The sequence below is a fragment of the Triticum urartu genome, chromosome 3 (assembly GCF_003073215.2).
Source record: "Triticum urartu cultivar G1812 chromosome 3, Tu2.1, whole genome shotgun sequence".
NCBI lineage: Eukaryota > Viridiplantae > Streptophyta > Magnoliopsida > Poales > Poaceae > Triticum > Triticum urartu.
Genome location: NC_053024.1, coordinates 692,362,578 through 692,374,151, shown reverse-complemented (window position 1 = coordinate 692,374,151; position 11,574 = coordinate 692,362,578). Strand labels below are relative to the sequence as shown.

Sequence of the window (11,574 nt, the reverse complement as noted above, 5' to 3'; positions counted from 1 at the left end):
AGTGAAGACCAAATTCCACTCGACGGATCATCCACAAAGAGATTCAACGACAAATGAAGTTCAAATAAAGCCTAAAAGGTCCCAGAGATCTCAGTTCAAAGTACTCGAGCCCCTAGCTCGGCAGAGTTTAACTGTTACACTTCCACTCGGCATTCCGAGGCAAATTTAAGGCAGAGTTTAACGGATTACAAAATACACTCGGCATTCCGAGGCAAGTTTTTTCATTCCTCAGGAGGAGGAGGACTGGCAGGGGCGACAAACTCATCCAAGTCGATTCCATCTGCGATACGGGTAGCAGCAGCAATAAATGTCTCCATGAAGTCCTGGAAGTTGTGCTTCCTCGTGTTGGCGACTTGGATGGCGACCAGCTTCTCCTCCCGCACCTCCTTGCAATGGACGCGGACCAGAGACAGAGCCACGTCAGTGCCGCACCGAGATGAAGACTTCTTCCACTCCTGCACTCGGTCAGGGATTCCGTTGAGTCGAGTCATCAGAGACTCGAGATCATTCTGGAGCGTAGACTCTGGCCAAAGCGTCGGGTCGATCCGCGTCATGGTAACTTTCAGTCGAGCCAAGTAATCCACGACGCCGTCAACACGGGATTCCAGTCGGAGCAGGTTCATGGCCGCTTCATCTTTCACCGGCGAGTTGATTGGATCCAAACCTGTTTCGATCCGCCCAGTCTCCTCTTCGAAGTTCTGGCAAAGTTCTGCATACGCGACCCAAGGATAAGTCAATTTTCGTAAAACTGAATCGGACAAAAAAAAACCCAGTCGGAACTGAGTGTGCACCTTCGAGCTTGATGTACAACTTCTTGGCAAGGCTCCTCAAGTAGCTCTCCAGGTCGTCCCTCCTGCGAGCGATGCCTTCCATCTTCTCGTTCAGGGTGAGGTTCTCCTTCTTCCAACGCGAACACTCCCTGTTGGCTTCATTCAGAGCGATCTTCAACTTGGTATTCTCTCCTTCTAATTGATCGACCGAAGCCAGCTTCTGTGCGGCCAGAGCGGTCTTGTCATCAGCCTCCTTACGGGCAGCAGCCAAGTCCTGATCCTTCTTCGCCAGAGCTTCTTTCAGTTTTTCTGCAAAAATTATGAGTGAGTCGGAGAAAGTGAAAAGATACTCAGGCCTAAAACCTAACCAGTCGACAAAGGCGTCTTACCTGCGGCGCCGTCTCTGACCTTCTGCAGCTCTGTCCTGGCCAGCTCCAGATCAAGGTTCATTTGAATTTGCTGCTTCTCCAAGTCAGCCAAGCGGGTTCCAAGATCACAAGATCTCTGAAGTCAAAGGGGAGGAGTTACAATTTCAGTAAAAAAAAAGAAAGCAACAAAGGCAATAAATACTAAGACTACGGTCGACTGCCAGCAGTCCACCATAGTCTCGGGGACTACACCCAGTGGGTGCACTTAGTGTGCCCCCACCGGTTCCTATCCTACCCGACCGACCCCTGAAGTCGAGTCCAAGACAAGTTGCTTCCGAGCAGCTAAGAGACAATAATGGAGTTTCTAAGACTACAGCCGAAGCGAAACATTCGACAGTAGCCTCGGGGACTACACCCAGTGGGTGCACTCAGCGTGCCCCCATAGTAAAAAAAAAGAGAGAAAGACGTCGACTGCCCACAATCGACAGGATACCATTCCACTCGACATAACCCAATCAGACAGAGCGAAGAAACTCAACTACAAAGACTCAATTTAAAGACTACAGTCGACTGCCAGCAGTCCACCGTAGTCTCGGGGACTACACCCAGTGGGTGCACTTAGCGTGCCCCCACTCGTCCAGGAATTGGCAAACACACCCAGTGGGTGTACAAACTTAAAGATCTTCGGAAAAGAGATTCTTCAAAGGACATATCGAAACAGACCAAGTGTTGAAGTCGACTGACCTGGACGTTGCTCTGAAGAGCCGAGCTTGCGTCATAAGCCGCCTGGCAAGCCTCCCGAGCCACTTTCACCTGTTCCATCATGATTCCAGCCTGGCGTACAGCCTCCTTCGCAGCAGCCGCTTGGCCCTCAGGGACAGGGTACGCAGCAAAAAGTGAAGACGGATCCGCAGTCGACGCTGAAGGCCGCACACTCGTCAGAGGAACAGCGAAAGTCACGGAAGCCCGAGTGGGTTCGCCATCGTCCCGAACTACGGCCTCAGGCGCCGGAGCGGATTGCGGAGTCTTGCCAGCCAACGCCTTCTTCTTCCTCTTCACCCTCAGTGGCTCGTTGTCGTCGTCGTCCGGGAGGTCAATAACATGAGGAGGAGCTGCAAGGAAAACATTCAATCGACCAGAGTCGCAATAAAGTTTCAGTCGACTCGAAAGCAGGACGTCAGTAATCATACCAGGGTTGGAGGTGACAGCGTCCTCCATCTCTTGGTCGTCGTTCCTGGCAGAGACCTCAGAAGTTGCACCTCTGCAAATCTTGAAACTTAGTCAGTTGGCCCAGTGAATCGACCAAGGATCCGTCCACAGTCGACAAAGGAAAGCAAGTGTTATTGTTACCCGGAAATGGTGGGAACAGCTATCTTCATCTTGGGCAAGGCCTTGGGCGGCTTGGATGGCGTCGCTCGTGGGGGCTTGGGAGCCTTCCCGGTCGGCGGAGGAGAAGAAGTCCGAGGGCGTTTCGACGACTGCCCAACAGGAGCGGTCGCCTTGCCACGTTCCCGCGCTGGATCGTGGGTGAGCTTGGATCGCCCCTCCGGGCGGGAGGGTTCAGCCTCCTCCTCCTCTTCGCTGGAGAAGATGTCGTCGCCTTCCTCTCCCTCACTATAGGACTCCCACTCGACCTGGTCGTCCCCGCTCTCGCCTCCGCTCCCCTCACCTTCCTCAGTCGACCCTTGTGCCCCGTTGGGCATCAAGTACATCTCAGTGGTCGCCTGGAAGACAACAGACATGACGAAAGTCAATCGACTTACCCAAAGAAGACCAATACAGAAGGTCAGATATCCGACACAAAGACATACCTGATCCACTTCGTATGAGTTGTCCAGTGGAACTACCCTTCTGGCTCCTCGGGGGTTGTCTTTGTTCCCCGTGATGCTTGACAGCCACCCCTCCAGCATCTCGTCGGTGACCTCCTTCGGGTGGATCCGAGTGGTGTCGTCAAGGCCAGAATACAGCCACATCGGGTGGTCTCGCGCCTGGAGCGGTTGGATGCGCCTCTGGAGAAAGACCTCTAACAGGTCCATCCCAGTCACCCCCTCACGGACAAGCTCGACCACTTGACCCGCCAATACCTTGACTTGGGCACTTTCCTCCGGCGTGACTTTCAGAGAGATAGGCTTCTCGGCTCGGTCGAGGGAAAAAGGAGGAAGACCAGTCGACTGTCTGGGGGTCGCCTGGTCCTGGCAATAGAACCAGGTCGACTGCCAGCCGCGGACCGACTCCGGGAAGGTGATAGAGGGGAAACAGCTCTTCCCCCTCGTCTGGATTGCCAGGCCCCCGCACAGCTGGATCACTTGCGTCTTCTCATCACTCGACTTGGCCTTTTTAACCGACTGAGAGCGGCAAGTAAAAATATGTTTGAAAAGCCCCCAATGCGGACGGCAACCCAGGAAGGCCTCGCACATGGAAATGAACGCGGCAAGATAGACTATGGAGTTGGGGGTAAAGTGATGGAGCTGCGCTTCGAAGAAATTCAAGAAGCTCCAGAAGAATGGATGGGGAGGCAGAGAAAACCCTCGGTCGATGTGGGTGGCGAGGAGCACGCACTCACCGTCGCGGGGTTGAGGTTCGATCTCCCTCCCCGGGAGACGCGCAGCCTCGTGGGGAATGGCTCCTCCCTCGACCATGTCGTCGAGATCCTCCTGCCGGAGCACCGATGGCATCCAGTCGCCCTGAATCCAACCCTTGGGCAGGGCGGTCCGGGAGGAGGATCCGCCTCGTGCAGACCTCTTTCCTTTCCCCGCCGCCGCCACCTTCTTCGCGCGCTCCAAAGCGGTGGTCTTGCCCTTCACCATCGTCGCCGGCGAGGTCTCACACGGGCTAACGGCGCTAAGGGTACGACCGAAGGTCACGGGAGGGCTGGCGAAGGGAGAGAGGAAGAAGGAAGAAGAAGAGAAGCGCACGGCTTGGAAACCCCGAGCCGGCAACTTATAAAGGACCGCTCCCGAGTGGTTGACTGGTAGGCCCAGGCAGTCCAGTCAAATCCCGCAGCAGACGCGCGCGCAGCGCGTGGCGAAAAAGGCGGCGCGAGGATCGAGAAGTTTCTGCTTTATCACTTCCGATTACTGCGGCTGCTCCCGTCCCGCGCGTTTCCCAAAATCCGAATCCCGTGAGATCCGCGGGCCGCAGAACCACTTGCCAAAAACAGAGCATCCCGCTCGCACCAACACTCGGCATGTCGCAAGCGAAGATATTCACTCGACGAAGGGCCTGGAATGGATCAAGGCAACTGAAAGAGGTTGATGACGTCATCCGTGACAACTGACCCTAAACGAGGCACCCATACAGCCCCAAAGAACCAGTCGGAAAGGATCCCCAACTCTTTCCTCACTCTAACCTCGATCCATTCGGGGGCTAATGATGAAGCTATGTACCTAGGGTAGGGGCTCGGACCCGTCCAAAGAGCCCTACCCAAGGACATCCCTAGAAGAAATCACCTATCAATCGACTTGAAGGTACCCCACTCGACAGGTTCAGGACACTCGACCAAGAAGCTACCACCCGACCATGAAGCTAATCACTCGACCGCCGGAAGACCTACAGTCACTCCGTAGGCAAACGGTCAGCAGTTAAGTAGTCTTCATAGTCATTATAGCACTTTATTAGAGGCGTTACCAGTAACGCCCAACCTTAAATGTACCTTAAACCCTGCATTACTGAGGGCAGGAGGGGGCCGGCGAACTCTATATAAGCCACCCCCCTCCTCAGTATGGGGGGTTGGCACCCCTGTAAACCCATACACGCATAATCCAGTCGACCGCCTCCGGGCTCCGAGACGTAGGGCTATTACTTCCTCCGAGAAGGGCCTGAACTCGTAAACCTCGCGTGTAACAACTTCCCAATAGCTAGGATCTAGCCTCTCCATACTCACCCCCCTACATCACTGTCAGAGTCAGAACCACGACATTGGGTGATCCATCTCTGGATATAATCCCTCAAAGTTTCATTCGGTTTCTGGACGCAACACTGTAATTCTGTCAAACCTGCTGGCCGTTTGCAAGTACCCTCGAACGTTCTGACAAACACTCGGGCGAGATCTTCCCAAGTATAGATGCTGCCAGACGCCAACTGATTCAGCCATGCTCTAGCTGAGCACTCCAACATCAGAGGACGGTGCTTCATGGCCACTTCATCATTGCCGCCACCAATCTGGACAGCCACTCGGTAGTCTTCAAGCCAAGTGTCAGGCTTGGACTCTCCGGTGAACTTACTGACTCCAGTCGCCAACCTGAAGTTGGGGGGAATCACGCAGCTCTGATAGCTCTGCCGAAGCACTCTGGACCAGAGACATGCACCCTGTTGCTGGTTTGCGGATCTCTGTCATGACCATCTTGGTGAGCTCTGTTTCTGTCGACCAAGCCCTGCACGAGAATAGATCTCGCATCAAAGCCTGGTTCCCTGGGGTCTACTGGAATACCTCTTCCGACACTGTGAGGGCGTCTGTCTTCATGTGGCCGAGGCACGTATGACCCACTCCTTGGAGGAGGCGTGGGCACTCGACGGCGACCATCGCGATCGGCTCGACGATCATACTGCTCCTGGTTTCTGTACTGATCATGCCGATCTCCATGTCCCTCACGCCTCGGGGGCCATCTCGGGCTATGGACCGACTGAACTGTATCTGCGACCACGGATCTGCTATGGATCCTATTCCGCGACTGAGACACGACCGTATTCTGCTCTCCCGCTGCCCGGAGCAAGGCTCTGATCTGCTCCAGACCTCGGCCAGCTTCTGATTGGGAAGGTTGAATCGACTCTACTATCTGGGCAGCAGCTGCTAGATTTTGGATCGGTGTTCGGTATACCTGAGTCGGAGGTGGGAAAAGTTGGCATCGACTGGACTCAGGAGCACGTTGACGAGCGCGATGGTCGAGTGCGTGCTGGAGGTTCTCCAGCCGAGTGCGCTCAGCCAGATTGGCCAAGAGCGCCTGCTCCAAGGCCTGGGCCTCGGGTGTTTCTCCAATTATAGGAGTATGCAGGGTATCCATGTTTCGGCGACGAAGTTCTTCCCTCTACTGCGAGGAGAGAGGCTCGGGGCGGTACTCCTCGTGAACGCGCGATGGATCGCCGCTCCTGTCACCTCCATCTTCACGATTGAAGCCAGGAGGACTGCGTGGTCCATTGACCATCAGGACTTCCGCTGCCGAGTCACTGCTGCCGCACTCGGATGCGGGCTCTACGGAGCCAGTCGACAGATCGAACAGGCCGTAGAGAGACTCGTCGGGCTCGATCGCCGCGACTTGAGGGGTGGCCGACTGGCGGGCCACCGCATGCTTCACCCACCGCTGAAGCCTCGACCGACCGGTGCGCTTGCTCCGGCAGGTCGCAGGGAGGGGGGAAAGCTGCTGGAGTCGACTGGTACTGGGTCGACGGTTGCCATAGGAGGACGCCGCGGACACACGCGTGAAAGTGCGTCGCCCCGCGGGCGGGGAGCGCGTCGGTGTCGAGTGGTGCCTCCTGAAGCCAAGCGGAGTCGTCGGCGTCAAACACGAGCGCGCCGAGACGGATCTCGTGGTCCTCAGCCAAACCTCCGCCTAGAACCATGATGATGGGGATCGGAAAAATTGCAACTTCTCCAATAAGTCGCTAAGACACCTGCCCCACGGTGGGCGCCAACTGTCGTGGTTCTAAGACTGACAGTAGAATAGGGGGGTAGGAATGTAGAGGCAAGATCCTAACTATGGAGGAGTTGTACACACGAGTTTACGAGTTCAGGCCCTTCTCGGAGAAAGTAACAGCCCTACGTTTCGGAGCCCAGAGGCGGTCGACTAAATATATGTGTGTCAATTACAGAAAGTGCGAACCCCTGTCCAGAGGAGGGGGGTGGCTTATATAGAGTGCGCAAGGACCCCAGCTCCCCTCCGTTACACAGGGTTCAATGCTCATAAAGGAAGGGTGTTACTGGTAACGTCTACAGTAAAGTGTTATAAATGTCCATAAAGCTATGGTTTAAGTCCTGACCGTTGCAGAGTGGAGAGTTTCTCATCTTCTGGTGGTCGAGTGTCTTCAAGGTGGTCGAGTGAGCACATCTTCACGGTCGAGTGGATGATGGTTTTTCTCCGACTGCTTCTGATTCTTTGTAGAGATGTCCTTGGGGAGGGTATGTTGGACAGATCCATGACCCTACCCTAGGTACATAGCTTCATCACCCGCCGCGCCGCCAAGTCAGATCGGCCACACCCCGCGTAGTATTCCCATGATTCCTGCCGTCGAGCGAAGGACGAAAGCCCCGCCGCCGCCGTCCTTGGGAGCCTCGAGGGCTTGCCCTGCGGCTCACTCTGGCGGCGGCGAGAAGGGGATGGGAGGAGGAGAAGGGTGTCGGCGGCGCTCGGCTGGTTGCCGCCCGAGCCGCTCGTCACGAGCGACGCGGGGGCGTCCTGATTTTCCGGGAACCAGTGCTTCCACCTATCTGCGTTATCCCTGTAAATTTGAATATTGAGTAATAAAGTAAATCATGTGTAAGCCTAAAAAAACCTATCTGTGTTTGTACAAATTGACTTCCAAGTTCCAACACTCTGTAATGAATTTAAACTTCCTTTTTCCCTAGTAGTGCAGTTTTTCATTTGGAAAGAACCTAAAACAGAATATTTTAATTTCCTGCCACAAGGATGAATACTTTAATTTCCTACCACAAGGATATATATATGGCGGACAGCCCCCACGATCTCTGAACTATTTGGATGACTACATCATCAGTAATACCGCATGACTCATGTGGTTCGCAAACTTCAAATTCGCATAAATGCCTACTTCAGGGATACTGTCCTAACAATTTCCAGACCAATCATCGTGGTTAGTTTGTTGAATTGTGGAATCCTTACTTTCTGGCATATAATCCTTAAACGTTGCATAAGGCAGTACATTCTCTGCGAAAAATTCACACTAAACATCTTAAAAGATCGTGTCTTCCGAGTGCCGGAACTGCGACTGGGCACCAAGCAAAATCGATACCAGTCGGTTTTTAACTTTTTATTGAGACGCCCACAGGGACTGATTCTACCGCGCACTGCGTCGCAGTACAACGCCTTGGATACGTGGAGCCGGCTGCTCCAGTCAAAGCTGTGAAGTCTAGTTCCTCAAGAAGTTGGAGCTTGTACAACTGGACAAGGTGAAGTCCAGCAGCATGCTGAACCCGAGCACCTGCTTCTCCAGGTCGAACACCAGCAGGTTGTTCTCCAGCTGCTTCGCGCCGATCACCACCGCCGGCTCGCCGTCCACCGGCATGCCGCCGGGCCCCATCCGCAGGATCCCCAGGCACAAAGCCCCGTCCACCTTCACCAGGTAGTTGTCGCCGTACAGCGTCCAGTTCTTCCACGTGGCGCCGGCGCCCAGCTCTAGCTGGATGCGAGGCACGTCGTAGGCCGACGGCCGCTTCAGCCTCATAAACCCGGCGTTGTAGCAGATCTCGAACGGCTTCGGCGCCGGCACCCGCTCCACGGAGGTCGCCGGAACATTCCTCCCCCTGCACGCCATTTCCGGCATCCATACGTGAAATAGCTCAGTTGTTCAGTAGGTACAATGGTGATTTACCTTGCCCTTGCGGCGAATGCGTCGCGTATATACCTTGTGAAGGCGTCGTCGAAGGCCTTGGCGAACGGCTCGTACACGTCGGGGCGCATCATCATGTAGGGCCTGGTGGTGCTCAGCACGACGCCGCCGGTGCCGGCGCCGGGGTCGAGCTCGAGCGCGCCGCTGGGGAGGATCGCCTGGGCGTCGGCCTCGTGCCACGACACGGAGATGCTCTTGACGGGGATGTAGTATCCGGCGGCGTTCGCCGGGTTGGTGAGGAGTGGGGTGTATGGTATGATGGTCGTGTAGTCGACGTAGCCTGGCGCTTGCCCGGGCGCCGTCAGGTTCACAGGCGAGTCCCCGAAGATGGCGAACACGGGGAGGCACAGGGCGAACTTACCTCCGAAGCCGCGCTGAGCGGCGAGCTGCGACGGCAGCGAGAGCGGCCGCCGGGAGAACCCCGCCACGCCGGTGACGCCCGCGGGGAGCGATCTCTGCAGGCTGTCCGGCGCGCACGCGCCGAGGATGGCGAACGACTCTTCAGGAGGAAGCTCCATCGCGCCGTCCGTGGCGTTGGCCGACATCGCGAAGCTCGTGAGGTCGGCGGTGCAGCACTGGCGGGTGACCGGGTTGCCGGCGCAGGCGCATTGCGACCCTGACTCTCCTATCTGGCCGCCGTCCACGTGCAGGCAGCGGTGTGGGCACTCCTGGCTGGCCGCGCTGCCGCACTTACCGGACCCGCATGCCACAGTGCTCTGCGCCGACGGCGGGCAAGTTGACCAGACGAGCGAGCCGGCGAGGTCGAGGAGGAGCGGCGACTTGTCGGCCTTGATGATGATGGTGTAGAGGGAGGTGTTGAGGTCCTTGGCGAGCCGGGAGATGAGTGGCTTGTACGGGGCTTGCTGGCCGCTCGCCGCGGTACATGACAGCAGCAAGAAGAGCGATGAGACGATGATACGATGGAGCACAACGTAGTTCTTGGGATTGGGAGTAATTTTCTGCATTCGATCCATATTGGCTTGGGATCTGAGAAGAGGATGACTAGTCTGAATGGCTAGCTACTCGATCTGAATGTATTTATACTGCTCAGTTACTCTCAGAGTTGTTAAATGTTGATAATTGACAATCTTGATCGTGAATTTTGCAGGGCTTAGTTGTTCTTGTTTTATGCTACCGAGGAGTTGACAATACGTAAAGACGTACAAGTCAAGATCTCTCAAAAACTTGTGCTGATCTGGTTTGTCTCATCGCTGGTATCGGACTCGCTACAGGCCAGTCGACTGAATTCTAAATTTGGGTCAGTCAGCTTTGCATTTATTGCTTTATGCCTTTATAGTTTTCTTTGTCTTTTTTGGGGAAAGTGTGTTTTATTCTTCGGTAATAGAATTACGGTCTGCTAATGCATCTTCAGCTACACTCTCTGTTACACGGCGCAATCAACAAGCGGTGCTATCACCAGACGATCAATATTAGCAAGACTATGAGCAACTCTATTTTGATGACGATCGATTTTCTGTGAAATAAACCCATGCAACTGCGGAAGTTTCTTGATCTTCAACATAAAATGTCCCAAGGCAGAGCATTCCAATGAATTATGTGACAAAGCCTTGCAACACACGAGTTGCAGACTAAATCACAATTGGAAGGGCTGACAGTTGCATACTTATTGATAGTCCTTCTAGCACCGCACTAACTTTTGACTGTAGGGCATCATTGCAGTGAAATAGGTAACGATAAGCCGAAAAGGTGATCACCCCATCCGAAACTCTAAGAACCATACCCGTAATTGCCCGCACAGATTCTTTCACAAACGACCCATCAACTGATAACGCCACCCAGCCAGGAGGCCTAGGCCAAAGGGCATGATGTTTTCTCTGTCTACATAAAAGGAAACCCAAATAAAACGGGCTGAGCCCGTTAACCCACTGGCAACCACTCCAAAAACAAACACAACTAGACCTAACTCAGCGCGCAGGCCCGTAGGTCATCTTCCTTCCATTCCTTCCTCCTTCGACCGCACAGAGACCGGTGAATACCCTGCCTTGGATGAAGACTCATATCCAGCGCAGAGGAGACAAGGAACAAAAGTAAAGGAAAGAAGCACAAGAAAGAACCTACAGGAGATCTCCCTTCTACTATGCCCTCGGTAAATCATGCTCTTGCCCATCAAACTATCTTCTATATGGACATTTCGTGCCTAAGAGATTTCGATTTCAAAATAGTTTAGAGGCAACATCTTTAGATCTGGAAACCAAAACACAGATGCTAATCCCTCCTCTACAGACCAACATCCTGAGTCAAATAGATTTCAAATTCAAAATCATTTTAGCCTTTGTGCCATGATGACCTGATGACCTCATCTTTTCTAATAATAAAGTACGGATTGACTTTATCGGGTTCACCGTCGTGACGTAACAGAAAACCCTCTGTTTTTTAGCAAAACAACCCGCAGTCTAATAATAAGTGTCGCAGGAAGATAACGATTCGATCGTCGGGCCACCAGGATTGTACCGGGTCTCGGAAGAGAGAGCACAGGCATGACTCCTCCTGAAAGCGTAGGGCCTACACCAGGTTACGTATTACTCCCTCCGTTCGGAAATACTTGTCGGAGAAATGCCTAAAAATGGATGTATCTAGAACTAAAACATATCTAGATATATCCATTCCTCCGACGAGTATTTCCGGACGGAGGGAATACAAGCAAACAAAGACATCACGCACGCAATCCCTTCGTCCTCCACACGCACGAAGCCGCCGCCACCGCCGCTTCTCACCTCAATGCTAGATCGGAATCAAAGTCGTTGCTCAAATCGTGAGATCGTGGGAAGAATAGCAACACGACAGATGTGAAGGGATCAAGGTCGTCGCTGCCGCTGCCTTTGCTCTGGATGGAGAGGACGGCTACCTCCGCTGGA

General features: G+C 54.1%; 1 protein-coding gene across 1 annotated transcript; it reads right to left on the bottom strand.

The window, feature by feature from the left end:
- Positions 1 to 7,971: 7,971 nt before the first annotated feature.
- Positions 7,972 to 9,713, bottom strand: LOC125549220 (chitinase CLP-like). Its single transcript, XM_048712684.1, has 2 exons — positions 8,714 to 9,713; positions 7,972 to 8,612 (listed from the first exon to the last, which is right to left on the bottom strand). The coding sequence occupies exons 1-2, from the start codon at positions 9,670 to 9,672 to the stop codon at positions 8,219 to 8,221; spliced, it is 1,353 nt and encodes a 450-aa protein (XP_048568641.1). The 5' UTR covers positions 9,673 to 9,713; the 3' UTR covers positions 7,972 to 8,218.
- Positions 9,714 to 11,574: the final 1,861 nt, after the last annotated feature.

Bases quoted from the DNA above. Each gene is read 5' to 3' on its own strand.
- LOC125549220 (XM_048712684.1), bottom strand. From the start codon at position 9,672: ATGGATCGAATGCAGAAAATTACTCCCAATCCCAAGAACTACGTTGTG. The intron at 8,613-8,713 runs GTATATACGCGA...AATGGCGTGCAG, and splicing joins TTCGACGACGCCTTCACAAG to GGGGAGGAATGTTCCGGCGA.